The sequence below is a fragment of the Podarcis gaigeae genome (genome assembly GCF_964106915.1).
Source record: "Podarcis gaigeae genome assembly, chromosome: 12".
Classification (NCBI taxonomy): domain Eukaryota; kingdom Metazoa; phylum Chordata; class Lepidosauria; order Squamata; family Lacertidae; genus Podarcis; species Podarcis gaigeae.
Window position 1 is genome coordinate 27,781,754 of NC_139688.1, and position 25,602 is coordinate 27,807,355.

The 25,602-nt window shown below is 42.7% G+C and overlaps 1 protein-coding gene across 1 annotated transcript in view; it reads left to right on the forward strand.

Annotated features, from left to right (window-relative positions):
• The first annotated feature begins 978 nt into the window (after nucleotides 1-978).
• Nucleotides 979-25,602, forward strand: part of VPS50 (VPS50 subunit of EARP/GARPII complex) — an 85,221-nt gene continuing 60,597 nt past the window's right edge. The window contains exons 1-9 of the mRNA XM_083705253.1: nucleotides 979-1,132; nucleotides 4,243-4,311; nucleotides 14,964-15,086; nucleotides 15,344-15,415; nucleotides 17,404-17,457; nucleotides 18,100-18,170; nucleotides 19,675-19,792; nucleotides 19,879-19,914; nucleotides 20,613-20,695. Of these exons, the coding sequence (XP_083561379.1) occupies nucleotides 1,100-1,132; nucleotides 4,243-4,311; nucleotides 14,964-15,086; nucleotides 15,344-15,415; nucleotides 17,404-17,457; nucleotides 18,100-18,170; nucleotides 19,675-19,792; nucleotides 19,879-19,914; nucleotides 20,613-20,695 (659 nt within the window). The 5' untranslated portion in view covers nucleotides 979-1,099. The remainder of the gene's footprint in view (nucleotides 1,133-4,242; nucleotides 4,312-14,963; nucleotides 15,087-15,343; nucleotides 15,416-17,403; nucleotides 17,458-18,099; nucleotides 18,171-19,674; nucleotides 19,793-19,878; nucleotides 19,915-20,612; nucleotides 20,696-25,602) is intronic.

A 25,602-nucleotide genomic window follows, 5' to 3' on the forward strand; every position in this document is an offset into this window, starting at 1 on the left:
CCCTACAACTTCTACCCGGACAGTCTACTCAACATGCAAGATCTCCTTTGGGACCGTCAAGCCTAAAGTCAAGGGATATCTGCTCTGAACAAAGTACTATAGCAGGAATAAAAGAAGAAATGTCCTTTTGGCCGGCGGGAGGCGCCGTTGCTTTGCACGGTAAGCCCAGCACCTTTGCGCTTCGCTGTGCCCGTCTCCCTCGCCCTCCGCCGCAACCTCAGAATTACAAGTTTGCGTGTTTGCTTTGGTCTCTCACAAGGCGGAAGTGACAGCTGTCAACCCACCAAAAATGGAGTGATTTGGGATTTAACGGTACAGTAGCTGTGATTGAGTCAGCCATCCCCCACCAAAGCGCAGCAGCAGCAAAGGAGTTCACCATTTTTCTAACGCAATTTCATGCGATTTTATCTAAGAAAAGCAAGACTTTGACGTGAAACTGCATTCTGGATTAGGGTTGGGAGGAATCAGAGTGAGTAATTTAAACAGATTTGCTGCAGTGTGAAGTTTGTTTGTTTTTTGTACAGGGAATTTGTTACTCCAAGGCAACCCAACCTCAGCTCCATCTCTGACCCGAAATATTAAACATGATAAATATTAAACATTTCAGGGCCCCCATCCAAATAGGAGGATAGTGGAGTGTGTTGCCAGAAGCAAGGCATTTTAATACGTTTAAACGAGAAAACAAACAAGCCCTGCTGCCCAGCTGCATCTACTAAAATCCCGATTGTTTTCTAGGGTCACCATTCATTTAACGTCGGGGGACGGAGACAGCCAGGAAGAAACCAGGAAGTTCCGTCTCCGTGTATCGGATTGCCCCTCTAACTGTTCCTATCTCTATGCAGCTTCCTCCGTCCTGGAACGTCTACTCTGCGAGGTGAGCGGAGAGACGTCCCGCTGAGCGTGATGGGAGTTGTAGTATATCTACATCTTCAGGTCCAGAGTGTGGGAAGGAGCGTGTCCTTCCTGGACTACCGATCCCATAATGCAACAGGGAAGCGAAAGAGCGTATCACGTGATGTACAAAATGGCTTCCCTGTGTCGGAGGGAGCGGAGCGCGATGGGTGACAGGAGCTTGTGAAGCGGCCGGCGCTGCGTTGCCATGCAGAAGATCAAGTCTCTGATGACCCGACAGGTACCGCCGGGAGGGCAAGCGGGTCGGGGAGCGGAGGTTTTGCACGGGCGGGGAGGAAGGTGCGGCAAAGAGCGGAGCCGGCGGTGCTTGCTAAGGGCGGGTGGTGGGAGAGTCCCCGCGTCGTGGGAGGGGGGGGTCTTTGCGGTTGTAGGACAAGGCCAAGAATCCCTGCAACTGAAAGGAAGGCTTTGGACGCGGGCGGCATTCGGGTGATACGAATAAGCGGCAGGGTGGCCATGTGAATGTGTCGCATAAAGAAAGACACGGGAAACCATTAAAATACACGCGCCACAATTTCTGTGCGTGTTTTCTCCTCTGCAGGGAATCCTGTTGTCTTTTTAATTGGACTTGCCCATAAGGTGGTAGCCTCATTGGATGGTTGTGATGAATTTTCCTAGGGAAATTTCAGTGTGGAGGAGGGCAGGAATTCACAAGCATACAAGTGTCGAGTTTTCTTAGGGCTTCCAAGAGGGCAGGGGATCTTTTCCAGTAAGGATGAACAGGCATGGGAACTTGCCATGCATTGGCGTTGTATCCATTGCTAGTCACATCCAGAGTAGATTGAAGAGCATGATGACTAAGGCCCTTCAGTTTCAAGTGGGTCTATGTCTGCTTTGAGTAAAAAATAGCTAGGTACTCTCCATTGCTTTGTTTTTGGCGAGAAGGATTTCTGAATGAATGGGACACATTGTGGGAAGGAGTTGGTGAATGAAGGAGATAGGCATGGGCTTTCCTGAAAGAAAGGGGGAGCTACTGCCTTCTGGGCTGTCCACATTTTTTCCTTAATGCATGCTTCCCAAATCCTTAGGCTTAGGGACTGACCTGGTCTTCAGATACATTTTCTGTTATCCATGTGGACCGTGGGTTGGTCGGTTTGAGGTTTTCTCCCATCCATTGAATTCTATGGGTGATGTAATGGTATTGGTGTTTGGGAGCCATATATACTTGTCAATTGCTTTTTCTGTGCTTGATGACAGAAGGAGCCATATGTTATCTGTGCAAGTAAAGCTGCCTTTAGGACCTACCAAGCTGGTGAACTCGTACAATGAGGTTGTAGGTTTTCTGGGGGAGTGTAGCACAGGAGATGACCGTAAACTTTGTAAAACAGATGCCATTGTTTTTATGGTAATTTGTTTCATGTGAGGTAGGTTTTTCTATAAAGGCACAATAAACATTAGAGGAAACCTCTTTTCCCTCCTCTTCTCAGGAGTGTGTGTGGACTGGGCTACATTGATCTACTTGCAAAATGTAATGCTCTGAAGGGATTGCAACTGCCCAATGATTTGGTCCCAGAAAGATCCCAGTTGAAAAAGAATAGAGCTATGCTTGCTTGGAGAAGCATGAGAGAAACAAGTGGAATCTCTCTGTGTGTCCACTTCTGATTTTGCTATGAAAGGGATGACATAGTATGTCCTCAGTACTTCAATGGATTAGGCTGCTCTCATTTTGCTTCTCAAAGTATATTGCTTTTTATATATATTTTAAATATATATTAAATTTAAATACTATGGAGTTAGACAATAGAATTTATTTCAGTAAATGCTGTTTCTTTGTTCCTTGGGATCGGCCATTACTATATCTATTTTGTTAATGATTTGCTTTACACTGGCATCCCAAAACAATTTGCAATATAATAAAAACATATATAAAACAGTTAAACCATGGAATATGTAAAACATTTAAATTTACAGTTTAAAGCAATTATAGTACATAAGATCTTTTCAGATCCAATACAGATACCAGCTGGAATCAAGAAGGTTCCATGATTTAGAAGGTTTGTTGAAAAAGGAACATATTTAGCAGGTGCTCAGTATGAGAATATAGAGAATATAATGTACTGTATATAGAGAATATAATATTGAGAATAGGCAATAGAGAATATAATGGGATTTCCAAAGGGTAGGTGTTGCCACACTAAAGGACATAGTACAGAATGGACTCCCTAACAGAATGGTATCTGCAGAACACAGTGATTGGTATGCAGTGGGTGGGACAATCTTTTAGGTATTCAGGATTCAAACTGCATAGGGCCTTGTGCACCAGTACCATCACTTTGAATCTCGCCCAGTAACTTATTGGCAGCCAGTGCCATGTAGACAGCATTGTCTTTTTCACACTTGTTATACCATTAGCTGCCTGATTAGGACAACAGAGCCTATTGTGTTTTCAAATAACTTTCAGGTGCAATATTGTACCGTACCGTACAATACCGTACATAGTCACTCGTTTCAGGAAATTGTCGAATCATGGAATTGTACAGTTGGGAGTTGGAAGGGACTCCAATAGCCCTCTAGTCCGACAACTGCAATGTTCACAACTGGGATCCGAAGCTGGGGATGGGTGGTAAGGTGGTTCAGCCGCAGGGGAGGAGCAATATGGATGGGTTGTGGCAACCTTCTTCTGCCTCAAAAATGGACCAAGGAGTCATTAGTGGGACTGATAGAATGAAAATGGGGAGCTCCAGATTGGAAGCAGAGGGGAAAGCAAATCAGACGCTTGTTTGATCCAGAGCTGCTGGAAGCTGGGAATGCTGCAGCACTGAACTCAGGTGAATCATAGAACTGTAGATGAGGAAGGGACCCCAAGATCCCAACCCCGCATAGTGCAGGAATCAAGTTATTTTACTGCAGAGTGCCAATAAATCAACCTTCACAAGCCTGGTGCCCACTGGTTGTTTGACCACCAGACCCAGCTAAAATGGCTGTGCTGGCAGGGGCTGATGTGAGTTGTAGTCCAAAATGTTCGGAGGGCATCAGATTGGCAATGGCTGCAATAAATGGCTGACACACACACTCTTCTTCAAGCTTATTTGTGGGTAATAATAATATATATTTATTTTTATTTATACCCCGCCCTCCCTGGCCAGAGCCGGACTCAGGGTGGCTAACACCAGTAAAATTACAGTAAAAACATAATGGGGGGGGGGGAGCCCAATTTAAAATACAGGTTAAAATGCAATTTAAAATGCAGCCTCATTTTATAAGTAGCCCATGAATCAAAACCGTAAGGGGAGGGAAACATAAGGGTCAGAGTCCAAACCAAAGTATTTCTGAAGTATTTCTGTGGAGGTTGTGGACTGTATTACATAAGCTGTCTTTTCCTCCCTTAAGGGTCTGAAAAGTCCTCAGGAGAGTATTCATGATCTGAGCCCCCTGGAGAACTTCAGAATTCCAAGCAAGGTATGGTGATATATATTCTAGTAGGTACTGTGAACTATCATAGTTTCTGTCATTTTTTGTTCTCTTGTACTTGTGATCGCTCCTTATTCAAACTTCAATGTTAACTTATCTATCACATTAATTGTTTTCAGTGGTGGCCTGTGGAAGGCTGCTAGCAGGCCCTGGTGTGCTTTGTGAGTCTTGGTTGTGTTTCCCACCATTTTAAAGTAAGGCCATGCTATTTCCTGTTGCATTCTTTGTGATCGGTTTCATGCCAACTGAGCTCAGCAAGAGCTAAACTGGGGTGGAAAAGAGGAAGCAAACAGGGGGAATCATGTAGTTTCTGGGCAACCATTCAAAGTCACTCTTCTTGCTTCTGGGCTAGCAGGAAGTATTAGAAGATGTTTAGGTAGTTGCCCCTCATCCCTTCTGCCCCCTTGTCTATTTTCCATTGTCTACACTATGATGTATATCTCTGGTAGGTTGTGTAAGCCAGTGAAACAAGTTTCCCTATTAACTTAAAGGATGTATTTTTAGTCACTGGTAGCCTCTTTGAACTATACGTGCTTTATTTCCTATAATATTTCAGCAAAAGATACCTTTTTCAATTTAAGAGATGGGTTTTTGCTGTTGTCATTGTTTTGTGGTTCTCTTGGGCTTTGTTTGTATCATTGTGTTGATGAGCAGTGAGCTTTCTTTGAAAAAAGATGTCCTTTAAACCGAGGACAGCGTATTCTCAGTTTTTTTTTGTGTGTGCTCTGCTCTGCCTCAGAGCTTGCAACAAACCACACCATACACTTGATGAATGAATAAACCTTCTGTGGCTGTTCATTCAAAGGAGGAAGCTAGATTGGGCAGGAATAGGACAGGAGGGGATGTTTCTTTTCAAATGTATCTCTCCCTGCCTCACAATACTGAGATCATTAGTGTATAGTCTTCTTCCATCCCCCACATTGAGAGATTATGTGGGATGGATAGGATTTTCTTTGTTTTGGCACCCAATTGGGTGACACTCTGTCTTTTAAGCATCAGGGGAAGATTGCTTTATTTGCTCAGACTTTTTGGAGCTCCAGTTTTTAGATTTTGATCTTTTGATTCTGTATTGTGCAGAGGCTGCTTGGTGCTGCTAGTCTCTGAATCTTTGATATTTATTTTTATTCTTATGTGAGTTGCTTAGAAGGTCCATGGATTATTGTGTGCGATACAAGTCTGTGCAGTCAATACAAATAGATCCCAGATTCTATTTTTGATTTTTTTCGTGGGAGGAACAGAGGTTTCTCCTTTGCTTTATTCAATTGCTGTTTATTCAAGGGTGTGTGTGTGTGTGTGTGTGTGTGTGTGCAGTTTTACTTCTCAAATACCGTATTTTTTGCTCTATAAGACTCACTCCCCCCCCCCCCCAAAAAGTAATGGGAAATGTGTGTGCGTCTTATGGAGCGAATGCATGCTGTGCAGCTATCCCAGAAGCCAGAACAGCAAGAGGGATTACTGCTTTCACTGCTCAGTGATCCCTCTTGCTGTTCTGGCTTCTGAGATTCAGAATTTTTTTCCCTTGTTTTCCTCCTCCAAAAACTAGGTACGTCTTATGGTCTGGTACGTCTTATAGAGTGAAAAATGCGGTAATTTTTTATTTGGTTTTACGAAATTAAAGTTATAATAATACCACAACACATCCACAATTAAAAGATTCCTCTGAATCTTTGAACTTCCCACCTTCCCCTGCATGGTTTCTGTTGTTAAACGTTTTCTACTGCATCTTTTTTTCAACAATCCCTTTTTTTTTTTTTACTCCTTTATGACCCTATCTCTTGTTACATGACAAGTGTTATTGGAATCCTGCTAGTGTTTTCAACTGCTTACAGTGATCTCCAAGATAAATGATAACATTTTCCCATTCTTTATTAAAGTTTTGATCTTCCTGGTTCCTGAGCTTTCCGGTCAGTTTTGCCATTTCATCATAGTCCAACAATTTAATTTGCCATTCTTCTCTGGTAGGGACTTTATCTTCTTTCCATTTTGGGGCTGTGTGTGCAGTTTTCTAGCCAGTCATGCCCCCTTCAAGAATACTCCACTGTTTTTCCATCTCCCAACAGGCACTCTGCATTCTGTGGTCACTTAGCACGATCAGTTCCCCTCCGCCTTCAACGTTTTTGTTTGTTTGTTTCTGTTTCTGTGAAAATGATTCTTCCAAGCATGTTGATACGTCCTTTTTGATTCTCAGTGGGTCTGTTTTGGCTACAGCCCTGTTGGCACTCACCACCCATGTTGGCACTTAGAAGAATATGCAGTTTCTTCTGCTGTACCGTTGTGTGAGAGAATCTTCATGCCTGCCTGTGCAGAAATGAATACCTGAGTGAGCAAAGAGGGACACAGTTCAGTGGAAGGGTACATGGTGTGCCATGCATATTCAAGGTCTCATGTTCACTCTCCAGCAAAAGGTAGCTCTGTCTGAAATCTTGGGAAGCTGCTGTGAATTTTAATGAGCAGTAATGCGGTAGATGAACCACTGCCCTGACTGGGTATAATTTCTAAGTAGTCTGCGACTCCTTTAAAAAGGACATTCTGACACTCATTCCACTCTTTCCTGAAACCAACAAACGTTTACCAGATTATGCAGAATTTTGCTGGATCGCAACAACTTGGCTTTTGCTGTCACCAGTTTTGATCTAGTATAAGTCTCATATGTAGACTGTACATTTGTTTCAGATATTTTTACCTGCTTCTCTTTTTTTTTTAAAAGGCTCCCAAAGCATTGTGCAACAGTCGGGAATAAGAAAAGGCCTTGCCCTCAGGTTTAGTAGCTAAAATACATGATGTGAAAGGCAAAAGGATTGGGAGGGAGGAGGAAAAAACTAAACTCAGCCACTGCTTCTAATTACAGTGTTCTTATTAGTGTTCTTTCCTGCAGGGAGGGCCAAGGCATACTCTCTGCAGCTAGTCCTTCTCTTGCTGATGGATGGAGCTAGGTTGGTCTCCCTATTTTTCACATTGTTTTCCTGTTTTTTTCTTTATATCTTTTGGCGTACAGATGCTATAGAGCCTGAGATGACCACACATTAAAATGTCATCATGATATCATGATCAAAAATGAGCTAAATCCTCTTTGGACCGTAGTAATTTGGGGCAGTGTATAAAGACCACAATTGTATTAATGGCTTCAGCCAGAAAAGAGAGAACCTTAACAAAAAATAAGAGGACTTTCCAAGAAAGCTTGAGCAAGAGTTTTTACTGTCTTTAATCTTCAAGGAATGGGAAGGACCACCAGATGCTGCTAAAACTACAACTCCCATCATGTCTGATCTGTTTGAAAAGAAGGGCCATAGCATAGTAATAGAGTATCTGTTTTGTAGATTCAGTCTCCAGCATCTTCAGGGAGAACTGGGAGAGATATCCCTGCCTGAAATCCCAGAGAGCTTCTGCCAGTCAGTGTAGACAGTACTGAGCCAGATGGCCCAACGGTTTGACTCCTAGGTTCTGTGTCCCATTGGCCAGAGTCCACCAGCAGAAGGCCACTCCTCTCCCGCTCCTTGAATGTACACACAAATATGTTCCCCCTGCATTGCTGGGCCACTGTGTCCTTAACTTGTGATGGTGAGGGTGGCTGATTAGAATAGGGAGCATAATGTTTGTTACCATCCATTTGCACAAGAATGCTGCTTAGGCTTTATCACACATTCGTTGTAGCAACTCATTAATGTTCAAAGGACAGCTGGAGGCAGGTTGAGGAAGTAGCCTGGCGAAGCCACCTGAACCCTTTGTTTTGTTGTTCCCTCATGCTAGTTAGGAATGTGGTTTGGGTAGTTGGGCTATGTTTGTTGTGTGGCCTTTAGTTAAAGACGATGAGGCATGCTGACTTAAAAAAGAAACTCTAGAGGCTGTCCAGATTTAAAATCAACTTCCTTCCTTCCTTCCTTCCTTCCTTCCTTCCTTCCTTCCTTCCTTCCTTCCTTCCTTCCTCAGTGTTTCATACCTTTAATTTCAAAATTCTGCCTTGCTCATCATTGGATGATCTATTTTCCCCATCTACTTTTTTGTATGTGTGGTAGTGGTTTATCTATCACTTTTTATGTTATAGGATTGGACATCCTTTGTGGGGTTGCTTTTTTTTAAATGCACAGGACTGGATTGACAGGAAAACGTGTTAACTTAATCACCTGTTGGTTCTTGCTTTGGAGGACTTTAGGTTTTTTTAATTCAGAAAACCGCAAGTCTTCTGGCCATACCAACAACGTCCTCCTGGGCAGAATGTGCAGACATCACTAATCCACCCAGATGGTATCACCACTTCAAGCACATGTTCTTGACTGTAAATCAGTTTCCCAGCAGTTGGTTTGCTAATTGTAGTTGATGGGGGGGAAAGCCTCAGCTATTCTTGCTTCAGCAAACATGACACCTGTTAATTCTTTTCTTTTCATGGGTTTCAGGAGTGTTGTGGTGGTTGTTTTTGTACCAGTCAAATAGTATCAATGGCAGGTTCACCGAGTTCACACTGTCTGTTGGACAATACTGACATCTTAGGATCTGTGAAGTCCATAGGCTTTCTGTGCAGAGAAAGCTGTTTTGAAAGGAGAATTATCAGCAAGTTGCCTGCAGAGTTCTGGAATTTGATCTCATATGATACCTCTCTTTGAATGGGCTTAAAAGACACACCCACATTTATACTGTCGGTTTTAATTGTGCGTTTTTTGAGTACACTGGTTTTAATAGGACCATTTGAATTCTGGGAATTCCTTTTCGTAGCTTGCACTGGTTTTAGTTATATTCTGCACTTGAAATTGTTATGGTATGGTGTTGTTCTTTATGGGGTTTAAAAATCGTATTGTGATGAAAAACCCCTTTGTAAAACTCATGTTTGAGTTTTAAACAAAAAATCAGTAAAAACTGTTGCCACTAGCTTCCGACATCTTTGCTTACTGCTAACTCTTTTACCAAAAACAGGTATGGGCAAACTTTTGCCCCTCCAGATGTTGCTGACCTGCAGCTTCCATCAGCTCCAGCAAGCATGGCCAATAATTAGAGATAGTGGGAATTGTAGTTCCGGAAAATTTGGAGACCTCTCTGTGTACCCAAGGAAGCTGGTGGTCAGAATCCCTGAGGATTGTTAATTAACTGCTTGCAGAGTTCGTTTAGATCAGAGGCAACCCTGTAAATCATAATGACTGTTTTGTTTACCTGCTCACCCATGAGGGTGTTAATATGTTGAGACATGAAAAAGCTAGTAATTAACACAGCAAAAAAAGTGAGTCACTTTCATGAGTAGGCTGGGGACTGCGGAGGTAATTCAGTAGGATGGAAATCCACAACGGTGCTTTGAGGCTGAGCAGGAACGCAGCAGAAGGTATATCTGTGCCATTGTTGATGGATCAGTCTTCTAGGATAACTTCATACCTTCCTTACTGAAAGGCTTGGTTTATGCTTGGGACTGTGTAGGCTCCCCATGATTTCACCTAGCCATCTTCAGAGCAGGGATGGGGAACAGGGATGCAGAGATCTTGTGCCCAACCTGGGGCTTAAACCCAAAACCCTAAGTAAGAGTCTCAACTCCTATAATTTATGACTCTTGGCCATGCCGACTACAGCTGATGGGAACTGGAGAGCAAGAACACCATTCTCCCACCCCTGATGTAGAGAAAGGTCAGGTACATCCAGCAGTGTTCACAGCAGTTTCTGCAACTGTGTGCATTCTCACAATTCTGAAGTTGTACATCATTCCGCTACCCCAAGATCTCTATCGCAAAGGCAAAATGACTCTAAAGGACTTAGAAATCGAGAGGATCTCTTAGAATCATAGAATCATAGAGTTGGAAGAGACCACAAGGGCCATCGAGTCCAACCCCCTGCCAAGCAGGAAACACCATCAGAGCACTCCTCACATATGGTTGTCAAGCCTCTGCTTAAAGACCTGTCCTTGTGGGTACAGAAGGGGCTTCTGAGAATGGGACGAGGTAGCCCTGATGGTTCTTGAAGTGACACACAATTTGGGGGTTGCCTGTCCCTGAAAACATTGCCAAGCTCCAATAGCTTGAGGGCATTGACTAACAGGGTCACTCGCAATAGTCAAACAGGCTCACTCAGTTGGACCTGGTGAATTATTCTTGTGTGATCCAGGGTACCATTTTTTTTAAAAAAATTGTGCCTGTGTTGACTTTCTAATCCCTAGGTTTATTAGGAAGCCCACAAGAATACCACACTTATTGTTTGGGTCATAATGCTGTACCTCAGAATGCCGATATTTTCCGCTCTCCCCAGCTCTCTCTATTACAAAGAAAAGCAACTTCTTGTCATTGCACATGTTTTATTGTTCATGTCTCACTTTAAAGGCATTCAATATTTTTTGTTAACATGTTTTAAGAAACCAAAATATTAGCATTGCTTTTTGAAACTGCAATTTCATAGACCGTCCACAAGGTGGCACATTAATATAACTAATTGAGACAGCCAAAGTCTGAACCTGCATTCAGAATGTTTCAGAGTATGTGTGTTTTAATTCCTGAAATTTTAGATGATGCATAAAAAGTAGATTCACATACCAGTTGGCAATTATTTGAATTTGCTCTCCTGTTTTTATGTCTAGCGATGTGTAGTTGAATCAAAAGCACTTCTAAATCTTAACTCCCCCGCACTCAAGTTAAGCCCCCATTTCTTTGCAAATTCACCACTTGAATAGTTACAGTTCATTTAATTGTCCTCCTGGGCAATTTGCTGCTCAGTGTTTTCAGGGAGGGCGGACCATCCTGCTTGGACCCATTTTTCTATTCTCCCTTGCCCCTCCTGCTTCTTATCTTTCCCTCCTTCTGCTAAGACCAGCCTCTTAGTCTTGACTCTGGTAGGCAGCATGAGAAAAAAAGAGGTGCCTTCATGTTTCCTGACCAAGGATCAGGGAGAGGAGAAAATGAGATGTGTCAACATCCTTCCATTCAACAAAGAACATGACTGGTTTCCTGGGGGTTTAGAAATACAGTGGTACCTTGGGTTAAGTACTTATTTCGTTCTGGAGGTCCGTTCTTAATCTGAAACTGTTCTTAACCTGAAGCACCACTTTAGCTAATGGGGCCTCCTGCTGCTGCCATGCTGCCAGAGCATGATTTCTGTTCTCATCCTGAAGCAAAGTTCTTAACCTGAAGCACTATTTCTGGGTTAGCGGAGTCTGTAACCTGAAGCGTATGTAACCTGAGGTACCACTGTAACTTCTGAGCTGTTTTGGCACAAGGAAATTTTGAGTGTTTTCTTGTTTCTGGGGTTTAGAAATGTAGTTTCCCCTGTTTAATCCTATTGAGGTATCTCCTGCAGATAGTACCCCAAGATTCTCTATGGTATAAGAGAACATGTTGTTAGGCCAATACCGTGAACTCTGTTGTTTGTGCTAACATCAACGCACAAGGCTGCAAAACAGGCAGTTGCATCTGCAGTTGGTCTGCAGTTAAGACTTCGGTCTCAGGTGGGAAGTGAAAGGATTCAAATAGGAAAGAGAAAGAGAAATTGTATAAGTGCAGTCTCCAACAACGGGAAAGTTACATTGGCATTGGACCTTTGTGGCCCAATTTATTATGATGGATGGGTGTACAAGCACTTTCATTTAAAAAATAACAATGCCTTTGCACCCACTTGTTAACAGTAGGGAGAGAGATTATTTTGGGTATGGAGGTGTTTTGTTTTGCTGCTTTGGACAGAGCTGCATTTTCCATACCACCCGATGCCAGTGTTCGTGTTAGTGGGAGCAGAGCACTCTGTGACTTTATATACAGTACTGCTTTTTTCTTTTTTCCCTCCCGTTGTGAATCCCCTGCTTTACAAAATCCCCTTCTTTAAAAAAAGTAGCAGCATGTAAACATTGTTCAAGTCCTCTTTAATTGTTCTTCTCAGCTTCTCTTTTGGTGCAAATGTTGAGGTTTTAGTGGCCCAGTTCTTGTTAAACTTCCATGTGTGATTTAGTGTGAACGCACAAATGGGCATATTCTCAGAGAGGAGATTGCGTCTGCCTTTTTCCTATGGTTCTGCTGCCACCATGCTATTTTTTGAGGCCGTTAATAGGACAAACCTTACCTTCAGCTAAGTGAAACCATGACTTGGCTTACCGTATCATTGCAGTAGCAAGAGCAAACTCAGACGCAATCTTGATGCATGCCGGGACAAAGATAAATAAATCTTAATTTCACATCTACTCTCATGGGATCTGAACTGGTGGTGACTGACCAGGAATGAGACCTTGGGGTTATAGCGGATAGCTTGATGCAGATGTTGACCCAGTGTTCAGCAGCTGCAAAAAGGAGGCAAATTCCATGCTAGGGATCATTAGGAAAGGAATTGAAAATAAAACTGGCAATATAGTGCCATTATAGGGTGTGTCTGCATTTGGAATATTGTGTACTGGCCACCTCACTTCAAAAAGAATATTGTGAAGTTGGGAAAAGTTCAGAATAGGGCAACCAAAATGACCAAGGAGATGGAGCCTCTCTCCCCTGTGGTTTGCTTAGTGTTACATGTGAACTGATCGTTGTGCGATTGCTGCTTTCTGTCTATTTCTTGATTGGTTTCTCTTTGGTTAAGCTGTTAATTAGTCATGCACGGTGAGCTCAAGTTGAGAAATTAATGGAATAGCTTTAGAGCAGTCAAATTAATGTTTTATGCAATCGTACTGTGATGATTAGACTAGAGAAAATCTTATTTTTTTATTTCAGGAAGAGGTCTATTAAATATTCAGGTACTGTTAATTAAATCTGAGCTGTTGTAGAACTATTATTCTGTTTTCAAGTAACATGTTGGATGTGTTCTGCAGCTGTGTGAAATTGAAAAGTGACAAATTAAATATCTCTGTGTCTCATAAAATATATTATAACTATCCGCTAGCAACTTTACTGTTGCTCGGCATAGAGGCTGCCGTACTAATGAGATATATAATTGTATGTGTAGGTGCACGGCCACATAATGATAGTGTTGGGAGCTGCCGAAATCGGCCCTCCATGTTCTGCTGGAAGATTAGCAGAATATCCCACTGTTTCATTTTGCCTTAATAGAGCAGGTCTGCTTTTCTTAGGGCAACAGAGAGCAGCAAATGTAGGGCCCCCCTTTCTCCCTTTGCTATTCATCATCATCATCAAACCTTTATTGGCATGACATACACACACTCAGAATAAATAGGCCAGTGCGATCTCGTCGCCATTTCAACAGTACAGTCATTTGCCAAAGGGAAGAAGAGGCAAGCAATCTATTTCATCTCTGTGGGTCTCCAGCAAGGGCAGGATCCTGTAGCGACAAAAAAATCAAATTGAGGAACTTAGCTACTGTCTTGGTGAGCTCCTGGTCTCTCCCCTGTAATAAGAAGTGCATAACCTCTGTCTCTGGTTTCCATGTTGGAATACATAGATGGTCTAGAAATTGTTGGCGGAGATCATCATGCATTTTACATTTAAGGGCCATGTGAGCTAGAGTTTCCACCAGGTGGGCATCGCATGGGCAAATGCTATCTCCTTCTGCCATACCTGCAAACTTACCCCAAAGGAGGTTAGAAGGATTAGAACTGAACCCAGCCAGCGAAAAAGCCCTTCTTTCTTGTGGGTTAAACAAAAATTGTAAATAAGGTTAAATTCCTGCGCCCAAGGGAGTCAAAAATAAAGAGGGGAACATGTTTTTTCTGCAGCTGAGATTAGTTCCTGGCGATCTATGTCCCACAGCCTAGTTTTTAACATGGCCTTGGCGATTGGGAAAGCCGCAGCACCCAGAAGATCCTCTGAAAGCCCGAGTTGCCGTATCTTTGTGCAAAACAGTTGTAGCCCTGGGGAAGGGAAGGCGTCTGACAGAACTTCACTAAGTAAAGTATTTTTGTCCGCATAAAAACAAATGTTTAGCCAGCATAAAAGAAAACTCATCCAGGCAGCTGTGTCTAGCTTATGTTGGCCTCCCTTTAAACACAGGGCTGCATAAGGTACGCAGCGTGGGACAGCGAAAATATTTTTTTCCTTTGCTATTAGAAGGGGGGGGGGCAAGATTGGTTTGGGACAACCTGTGGCTTAGGTGGTTGATGGTGCCACCTCAAGTTTCACTTGATTGGTCTGGCAACCATTTAGAGAGTGTGTGACAGACATTTGTCACGTGCCCTAGTGAAGTGGGGACACGTTGCTTCTGGGTCTGCCTCTGAGGAACCTCAACTGTCAGTGCTTGAACTTTGGAAGGCCTGAAGGGAAACCCGCTTTCCTCCAATGGCAGTGACAGATTTGCTCACAAACTAAGCAAGCTACATTTCAGGGCCTCAGATTGTGAGGCACCTCTTAATGCAGAACAGTTTAACTTTCAGGTTTTGCATAACTGGTTAAAAATGATAGAATATGCTGTGTGTGTGTGTGTGTGTGTGTGTGTGTGTGTGTGTAAAACACTATGATACACTTGATACACTTTAGGGTTGTGATATGCCTTATGGTCTTAATTTGCCAGTAGGTGTAGTGAAGCTTTACAAAATAATTCTGCATTTTGAGAGAAAGGTAGCGACATTTCGCCAAGAGGAAGTGTCAAAAAGTGTTTCTTTATTCAAAATATAAGAAAATACAGTTCCCATTTGCTGCATACCTAATCCTCTGTCCTAGTTTGTATTGCGAATATCCTTTGGAAGGCTAAATTGCCTTGGCGGTACATCACTGTCCAATGTATAACACTTTATTTGAACCTATTGTGTGTTTAAGGAGGAACTTAGAGAGCTCCGGGAACAACCAACTGATCCTCAGGCTCAGCAAGAATTAATTAACAGCATTGAAGAAGTCTATTTTTCCAGTGATTCCTTTGACATTGTTAAGTATGAATTGGAGGTAAGAGCATTATTAGGATTAGAATGACAGAGATTTCTGATGTACACACTGCTTTTGTTTTCCATTTTAATGTTCAAATTAAATCTATCTGTCCTTTTGCTGTTTTGGTAGAACTCCTCCAAAGCCCACTAACACCCATGGTGGTGATGCTGGGTGGGTGTTGTCCCAGTGCCCTTTGGGCCTTTAAAATAATTCAGCAATTGTGTGATGTTTATATCAGGGAATTTAATTGGATTTTATTTATGCTTTACCTGCAGAAGCTGCCTCCTGTTCTTAGTCTTCAAGAACTGGAAGAATACAGAGACAAACTAAAGCAACAGCAAGCTGCTGTGAGTCGGAACTGCTTTCTCTCCCCTCCTCTCCAATCCCTTCAATGAGAGTCACATAAACTTCTCTCTTTTTTGTTGTTGTTAGAACTAAAAAAAAAGAGATGGCTTTAACACAACCTCTGAAAACAATGCCACAGACCTGCAAATTTTAATTGAGGCAAGGTCCACTGTCTACCACTTTTCTATCTGAGTTTAGCTGCTGTCTGGGCCTTAGCTTGTTCTCCAATCCTTGCTTTCTTTCCTCCTTCTTCAGATACTCTTATGTGTCCCTCCTTGCTTCAAGGAGCCCTGTGCGTTGGGAATTTTGTGGGGGAGAGCTATCAGTCTATATCATAACATGGGACCACCTTCTTCAACCTGGTGTCTTCCAGAGGTTCTTCGACTCCAACTCCCATAATTCCAGACGATTGGCCATGTTGAACGGGAGTTTGGAACTTGAAGAATATATGGTGCACACCAGGTTGAGTAATGTTGGCGTAGGCCCTGCATGCAGAAGGGTCCATAGTCAATCCCTGGAATGCCCAATTGAAAGAGACCTCAGATAACTGTTGCCTGTGGTATAAGGACTAGTAATTTTGCTTGGTGTAAGACAGGTTTGTGTGTTTTCTATGTCAAAGCAAAATCTCAAGTTCAGGGTGGGAGAAGGCAGACTCTGGTTGTGTTTCACTTTGTTTCTATGGGGTTGGATCCAGACTTCTCTATGGTAGTGGTCCACATATGGGACACTCCTGTTGGAGAAATGGTGGCAGGGTAATATGACTTTTGCTGATTTCCCATGCCCCCTAAAAATCTGCTCTGCATTTGGCACGCGGGGGCAACAGGGGGAAGGAGGAATCAGGAATTTGCCTCCACGCCACCTTTCCTCCATTGCGAACCTCCTTTGGCTCTCCCTTCCACAAAGGGCAGCAATCCTATCGTTCACAGAAGGGCAATCTCTGGATCCAACTTCTGGTGTAGTATGAACAATTGCTTTTCACATGGTTCCTTAACTGGTCAGGGTGGGGAACCTTTTGGATGTTGCTGAACTACACATCCCATCAGCCCCAGCAAGCATGACCAATGGTGTGGGATGATGAGGTTTGTAGTTCATCAACATCTGGAGGGCCAGTCCAAACTAGACAGTTTGGATTAGCTAGCTATTCTGCATCTCTTATAGGTTTGGGCTTGGCCTGTTTGGGTGGACTAGTTTATGTTATTTAAGGCATCCATTGAATTGTGCAAGCACGGGACACACACACACACACACACACACACGGGGGAAGAGAGATTCCAGTTCTCTTGAGGATGCGCATTATAATCTGGATGGTATGGGCAAATTTCCAGATGTTAATGCTTTTTAAGGCAAAGAATCCAGTGTCGTGACTTGTGTGTCTCTTCTAGTACCACAGATGATGGCTTAACTAGGCTTATTTTGTTCCTTGCTAGCTGAGTACCAGGTGCACTCACATTGCATTTACTGGAGCTCAGAAGTAGTGGAAAGAGGAAAAAACATACAGCGCATTAAAAGAAAAGTAATAAATTAACATTGGTACACAAATAGTCATTGCTGCATTCTGTAAATTGCTTTTAGGATGGCATCTCTGCCACAAATGTGGATTTATTTAAATCTCTTTTATAGATGAATCATATATGATTATATATTAATGGCAAGGTAAAATGACTATATTAAGCTTCATTGTTGTATGTCTCTCAGTTTTTATTCAAGAGTATCTTTCAATTTGAAATGGGGTGGGAGGTTAATTTAGATTCTGCTACTGGTTTCCAACGAGAGCCTGTAAGTTCTCATGTATTTGCTCTATATATGGCCATCATTTTTGGAGTGTTTATCATTTTTTACATGCAAATATTTTAATGTAGATATAATCTAATGTTGTGGAGGACTTACTGAATTTTTTTGAAGAGGTTCTAAGTGCTTCCTGTCAACCTGTTCTTTTAAAACAGTACTCTGCTTATATTTGCTGCTTCGTAACTTGAATGTTTTCTTTAAGGTATCTAAAAAAGTTGCAGACTTGATACTTGAAAAACAACCTTCATATGTCAAGGTAAATTAATGAAATCCACTGTGTGCTTGTTTATTATTTTTAAGTAAGAGAGGAGAGTGCGGCTGCACTCAGGACCTGGCTGTGGTCTTCTTGTAGGCATATGGCTGCCACTGTGAGATCAGGATGCTGCCTTGTGCTGGGCTATTGGTCTGATCCAGCAGCCCTATTTTCTTCTTTTCCTGTCTCATGAACTTAATATATTATTTATGGTTTATGAAAAAGCAAATGCTGAATTCTGTCATTTAGAGATTTCCAGTACGACCAAATAAATAAAAATAAAAATGGATCGCAAACTGTGCAGTTTGAAATGTGATTTTATTTTCAAAATGACAAGTTTATAAATTGTAGAGCTTAACTCCATGGAGGTCATAATCTTTCAAAGCTTCAGTGTGAGCCAAGTGCTTCATGTGTGTGCAGAATTGTACTGTGAGTCATCTTGGTGCATACATGGACCTAAACCAAGACATTATACCAGTACACAGCTCTTTACTTACTATGATGTTCAATTTTTATTTTAACTTTTTTTAAAAAAAGAATGGACTGAATGTAAATTAAGAGTACATTTTGTAAGAGGGCGTCTCCTTTTAAGCCAATTGTTTTGTATCCTTGGAGAAATAAATTGCTGCTTTTATATTTCTGCAGGAGCTTGAACGAGTTACATCCTTGCAGACTAGCCTCCAATTAGCTGCTGTTATTTGCACAAATGGAAGACGGTATAGTGCACCCTTTTACTGATGCTTGGTTTGCTTTACAAAATGAAAAAAGTATCATTTCAAAGTAGTTTTTCTAGCTGCCTTTACTTTTGCTGCTACTTTCCTTTAGCTATATATTTCAGGTTTAGACAAAAATAGGCAATTTAAAACTTCACCTCTTGTGAATGTCTTTATTGGCTACATTTATTAGCTACAAGCTGGTAAACATTTTTGCAGGCTAGTAACTTCTGTGTGCTGACTGTAGACATTGTGCCAGATCAAAGTTAATCATCTTTAACCCTGTTTTGATGAGATATCTGAATCGAGAGTTTGCCTCTGTTTGGATCCACTCCAATCTGGGTTCAGACCTAGGTACTGAACGGAAACAGCCTTTGTTACCCTGATGGATGATATACCAGAGAATGCATGGGAGGGAAAGTTAGTGTTCTCTTGGACATCTCAGTAGCTTTTGATACCATTGTATGCTTCTGGGGTGGGTTTAGGGGGGCACTGTTTTATGGCGACTCTTCCTACATAAATAGTTATTCTCAAAGGACAGTGTTAGGTGACATTTCCTCCACCTGTGGCCATTGGACTGCCTTTGGAGACTTTGAAAATCGTGTTTAAAGCTGGTTCAGAACATGGTTGCCATCACCCTGATGGGATGGAGACATTCAGATTCTGTAACACACTTACTGGACCAGCGGCAGGAGCCTATCGGAACCCAATTTAAGGGGCTACTTTGGGCTCAAGCTATTTTGTTAACCATTAGCACCATACTAGTTGCCCACACATTGTGATAAAAAACAGATGCTCTCCTCGTATGTCCACCTCTTAGATCAGTGAGATTAGTGGCCACAAGCCACGGGATCTTTTGTGGTAGCCTTGTTGCTTTGGATCTCTCAGCCAATTGATCTGTTCTGGCTTCCCATGCTTCAGGCCTTTCAGAAAGCCCTAAAGCAGGCTTCCTCAAACTCGGCCCTCCAAACATTTTTGGCCTACAACTCCCATGATTCCTAGCTAGCAGGACCAGTGGTCAGGGATGCTGGGAATTGTAGCCTCAAAACATCTGGAGGGCCGAGTTTGAGGAAACCTGCCCTAAAGACATACCTCTTCTGAATAGCTGATTCATTATTGAGGTTTTACGGTCTGTATTGTGCTTTGTCATTGGTATGGAAAGTGTGTTAATTGGCTGGCTGAGGATTTTTATTAGGTATTCTTTGTGTGGGGAGTGATTTGATGATATGTCACAAGCCTCCTTGGATGGGCAGTGAGTGGAAAGGTGGCCTGGAATTAGTATAAATGAAGCAATATTCTGTGAAGAGATTCCTTTGACTTTGGGGCAGATGTGTGCGTGCATATGTGTGTGTTTTATAATTCTTTTCTCTGCATTGTTTACTAGTACTGGTCTTTGCTTTAGAACACAGACTTAGCACAGCATTGCCCATTTTTATACACAAAGCTTATCATATTCCATGAGAGTTACTCTTTCATTTTGAAAAAAAATATTATTTGACTTTTGCAGACATCTGAGCACAGCAAAAGAGGGTTTTACTCAAGCCAGCTTGGGTCTTCTTGCCAATCAACGAAAACGCCAGTTGCTGATGGGGCTGCTAAAATCACTGAGAACGATAAAAACCCTGGTAGGAGCAGAGTTTCATGTTTTCAACTATAGAAATCATTTCTCTAGTGTGCTGTGCAGTGACCTCTCCCTCCTTTTAATTTCCAGCAACAAACTGATGTCCGCTTAAGTGAAATGTTGGAGGTAAGAATATAACCGGACTATAATTTAATTGTAATTGAAGGGAACATCTTTTTGTTCACATGCATTCTAACTGTATTAGGGGCTGCCATCTTGGCCCATCTGTGGGCTATAACTCCCTTTGAAGAGCGAGGCCAGGCCTTGGCTGCTCCTGTGTTGATCAGCTGTGTTAATTGTTATGCCTACTTTTAAGAAGAACCAATCACAGGTTAGGCTTACATGGGAGAGAGGTGAAATTGTTAATATTTTATAAATGTTTGGCAGCCTCCTGGGTTGTGGACTTACCCCTCCTGTGTCTGAAGGTCAATAGTTTGTGCTTTGGTAACCACCTACAGCAAGCCATAGAACTGTATAGTTAGAAGGGACCCCGAGGGTCATCTAGTCCAACCCCTGCAGTGCAGGATAGAATCACAGAATCATAATGGGAAGGGACCTTGAGGGTCATCTGGTCCAACCCCCTGCAGTGCGGAGACCTTTTTGCCTGACATGGGGCTTGAACCCATGACCTTCGAGATTAAGAGCCTCATGCTCTACCATCTGAGCTATACTGTTGGGTTGCAAAGACTGGAAACACCAAGCACAGCTGTCTTGAGCAGATCAGAAAGCCTTCTTTCGGGAAATGCAGTGCTCACAGGCTTTTTTCTTTAATAAACTTAGTGTCAGGGTTGTTGAGTTCTTATTCTACGTCTTATTTCCCACAGGAGGAGGATTACCCTGGGGCTATCCAGCTCTGCCTGGAATGCCAGAAAGCAGCTAGCACTTTCAAACACTACAGTTGCATCAGGTAACGCAACAGGCGTCTTCCAGAGTTGATTTTTGTCCTTCAGGCACACAGGGACAATGAAGGAGCGTGCGATTCTTTAGGGAACGGCTCGCAAATGATAATTTACTGGGCCCCAGTACTGGAGATTAATTTTCCATCTTGAAAAAACAAGTTTTGGTGTGTGTATGGTGTTTGTTTTTAAAAGGCCTGTAAAGTGCGATTAACGTTTTGTATAATTTCCTGACTTGCTGCACATAGCGGCTGCTCATAATGAAAGCGCCACATGGCTGAACGGTTTTGCAAGGTAGCACTTTCTTTTTAACCTGAACTGATTGCCACCGAAGGCTAAAAAGTGGTGCTGTGTAGTGTGTTCCTTTTGGTATCTGTGTACAGCTGCAATCCCAAACACATATAATCTGGATGCAGTTGGATTTGCATCTGAGGCTGCATACACACTGTAAATTTAAAACACATTTAAAGCAATGGATTCAGTGCAGGATCCAGATTTAGTACTGATCTGGGCCCACAGATATTGTGTGTGTGTGTGTGTGTGTGCATATGCGTGTACCAGCCCTAGAGTCTAACAAATTACACTTATCTCTTTCCAAATCTTAGTACTTTTTGGTTTCTAAGAATCCCCAGGCTTTCCAGTAGAAAGTTGCTCATCTGTTGGCTGTGCATATGGCCAGCTCTTAATCTATCATAATTAAATTTTGCATGATGATTCCTAAGATCAAGGAGCAGAGAAGTGCTGGGAGGTGGCAGTGCTTAGAAGTGCTGTTTCCCAGCTTCCTAGGTGTTCTGATTGCTGCTGCTAGATAGAATGTTTTTGGAGCCACCACAAAATGTTAGGGCTCAGTATTGGTATGAGAAAGCGGCAAACGTTCATCCAAGTGACAAGAGGTGGGCATAGTCTGGGCAACAATTGTGCGGGTGTGCCAAATGCTTCTTGCATATTTATAAATAAAAATTCCTAGCCGATTGCCTCGGCATACCATTAATCTTTTGTACCTCTTTGTACATGTGTCTGTGTATTTAACAATGGGCTAGACTCTTGTAATTGAAATAAATGCACAGCAGCCTTATTAATCTTGCAGGCATTCAAATGCGTAAAACTATACATCATTGATGGGTTTGCTAGTGAAATTTGTATATTGATGCTGCTTAATTATTGAACAGGTGTTCTGTTTCATTGCATTGTACTTCAGGTTAGCGGGAGAAGTGAAAAATATTGGCAGAGTCAAAAGTGCAAGCCCAGTCCACTGAGAAAAGCCCCAGTTTAGCTAATTAAGTGGAGAAGAGAAGCCAGAATCCTGCCCCTTCCAGTTGCTTGTCTGGCCCAACTGCCAATCAGGACTCCTTTTGCAGCCTCTGGTTGCTGAAGGAAAGGGGGAATGAGATCCTTAAGCTCTGGCCTTCTCTCATCCATCTATATTTTATATTTATTTCTTATGGAGCAATCTAAACTTCTTCCTCCCGGTCTACTGGGGCTTTACAGATCTACAGCACTTCCACACAGGTGGGGTGAAGGAAGCAGATCACAGCGCTGTGATCAGGCCTGAATTGGGCTTGATGCCATCACAGAATCCAATGAAGCTTGAGCCACCTCAGTCCCACCCTGGAAAGCCCTGTTTGGGAGATTTCTGCTGGGAGGGTATCCTCCTGGCAGCACTTTCAGCCTGTGGCGTTTGCCCTCCTAGGTGTGTGACATCATACTGGGTTCATAAGGAAAGGGTTAACTAATTGTAAAATGACTAACCAATAGGAACCCAAGGGGAGGAGTTAGAGAAGAGAGAGGGAGGCTAAGTCTGTGGGTTGGGCTGGTTTGATGTGAGAGAGTGAGAGAATCTGTTAAGGAGGAGTCAGTTAAACAGTTGGAATAATCAGTCAGAAGGTAGTAGGAAGGTATAGGCCGGTAAAGAAACTAAGGTTAAGAAACTGACAAGAAAAATTATCGGAAACCATAAACTTGTTAATGCTTATAAAATAAACTTGTTTATTTGGTTTAATGTTAACAACTGTCTGGACTCAGTGTGTACCCCAGAGTTGGTTGCAGCAGGGAAGCGATCACAGTGGTGGCACAGGGATCAATAGACCGTCAAACGTCCGGGGACCCTGTGTGATCGCCACACAGCCATCCAATAGACAGGAGAAGGGGGAGCTCCCTGCTAGCAGAGTGATGCTGCTGTTACTTTGCAGGTAGTAGCAGATGGATGCCTCTGCCCAGCCCAGTCCTGCTCTGCCGGCCACATTTTTCAATAGGTTTTCTATTGCCAAAATGAGAAAAGCAGAATATAAGAATTAAAAAAAAATGAAATCAGTTAAGTTAAACTATATTATTATAAATATGTTGTCTTGGACATGTCTCTCGAAGTGTATTGTGATTTATTTATTTTTAAAGTAAATACTGAAATTAGATATATCCATAATTGGAGTTTCTTTAATATTCTTGATTGTACTTTTTGCTGCTTTTTCTGTGCTGGCATGATATTGCTCCCTTTTGTTTCATGCCAGATTAAGGCAGGCAAGGATACAAACAGGGCCCTCTTAATATGCCTTAATTAATTGGCTGAATAAAATGAATGCCATGAATTAACATGTTGGCACAGTTAATTGTGTCTTTGAAAGATCAAATTGTTATGCCCAGGGATTGTTATATTTCATTTTGTCGCGTGTTATGGATTTGAGCTGTGCGCTGTGGAATTCTGTCAATTTGCTCTTGATATGAACAAAGCGAATTTGAGGTATATCCCTCCCCTCTGCTATAATACACGATGCACCAAAGAAACAATTTGTCTGGAAAATAATCAGCTCTAGATGGAATGAATTATACTCACAGGGTCTATATGTGAAAAGCCCGGTGTGGAAAAGAGTGGCAAGAACAAAAGGAGGCTTGTAAAATAAGCTTTCTTTTCTTTTGTTCCTCCTCCTGACTATATTTTCCCCACTATCAGAGATGGATCAAGTATTTTTTTAAAAAATAATAATAATTGGATTGTATATATTTTGTATCTGAAATGGATACTGCGTTCTGGTTGTACTATGCCAGAAGCAGAGGAAATGAATGTGTCTCCCGTGGCTTTCACCATGTCTGCACCCAGCAAATACTCAGATATGTGTCCTTCAGTCCTCTGTGATGGCGCAGGGTGCCTTTCCCTCAGTGGGGGGGGGGTGCAGGGTGCACCAGCCATAGTCAGTGGCAGCATGCAACAACACCCATAGACTATTTCTGGCATGGTTTGTATCCTGTATGAACTCAAGGCCCAACCCAGCCTTTCAGGAAGTTACAGGGTCGTAAAGGTAAAGGGACCCCTGACCATTAGGTCCAGTCGTGACCGACTCTGGGGTTGTGGCGCTCATCTTGCTTTATTGGCCGAGGGAGCTGGCGTACAGCTTCCGGGTCGTGTGTCCAGCATGACTAAGCCGCTTCTGGCGAACCAGAGCAGCGCACGGAAATGCCATTTACCTTCCCGCAGGAGTGGTGCCTATTTATCTACTTGCACTTTGACATGCTTTCGAAGTGCTAGGTTGGCAGGAGCAGGGACCGAGCAATGGGAGCTCACCCTGTCGCAGGGATTCGAACCGCCGACCTTCTGATCTGCAAGCCCTAGGCTCTATGGTTTAACCTACAGCGCCACCCGCGTCCTTTACAGGGCCATAGTAGGGAAGAAAACCTAACTCTCAGAGCTCCATCTGCTTACCTTTCAAAGGCGCCTCTTCTCCCTCTGGTCCGCCAACAGTGCTTGAATGTTTTTGCATTCCAGTACCATTCCTCCCTGGAGCATGAGAACTAAGACCTCCTCTAACAGTAGTGCTGCGCCATAGGCAGAAGAAGTGCCTTTGTAAGATAAAGCATATAAGACTACGGAAGAGCCAAGACCATCCAGCAGCAAAGTCTCATCAGAGGGAAAAGAGGTGTCTGATTTTGCCAGGGGCTGGCACCAAACATGGTGCCCATAGGCTGCGGGTTCACCACCTAGAGCAGAGCTTTCCTAACTGTGTACCGCGACATGTTAAGTGTGTTGGCTGCAGCGTGTAGGTGTGTCATACGATTGCCGCCCCCCCCCCCCGCTCCTCCCAGGGCTGGAAAGAGGTTAGTTTAACCTCTGGTTTGCTAGAAAAACTGAGTTACTGTGTCACGAATTTGTGCAAGTCTTAAAAGTGTGTCACCAGCATCAAATGTTTGGAAAGCTCTGAGCTCGAGGATAAGGCTCTCTTCTACCCTCCAGTGTTGGAGGCATAATACCTCTGAATATCAGTTGCTGGCAATCACGAGTGAAGAGAGTGCTGTTGAACTCAGGTATCATAGGTGCCTGGTTGATTGGCTGCTGTGAGAATTGGATGCTTGGCTAGAGGGGCCTTTGGCCTCATCCAGCAAGTTTCTTCTTACTATGCTATACTATATTATATTATTGATATATGTAGCACATTATGGTGCTGCTTTAAAACGTTTCTTTGGGGGTGGGTTGTCTTGCAAAATATTCAATGACCATCCAGGATTTCTCCTTGTACCTTTACTCATTAATTCATGCATGCATGCATGCATGTATCAAATTAACTGAAAAGTGCAATGTACAGAGCGCAAGTATTAAAATTCAGCATAAAATTCAGCTTGCACACTTTAAAAAGACATCCATACTTTGGTTGCTTTTGCTGTTTAAACCACCCATAAAATACACAGTGCTCATTAACTGCGAGGCATCATTTCAGTGCATGTGGCTTAGCTGTGTTGCAAAATTAAGCTATTTTGCAATGCCTTCCTTAGCGTATCATTGTGATCATGAAGCTTAAAAGGGGGGGGGGGGAGAAATAACTGGGTTTTATAATAATACTTTTATTATTTCCTTTCCCTGATTTAGTTTTTTCATGCAATGCAAGTCTAGATATGAGGAAAATTGCAATATGGAAAATCCATCAGCTTTTGGTAG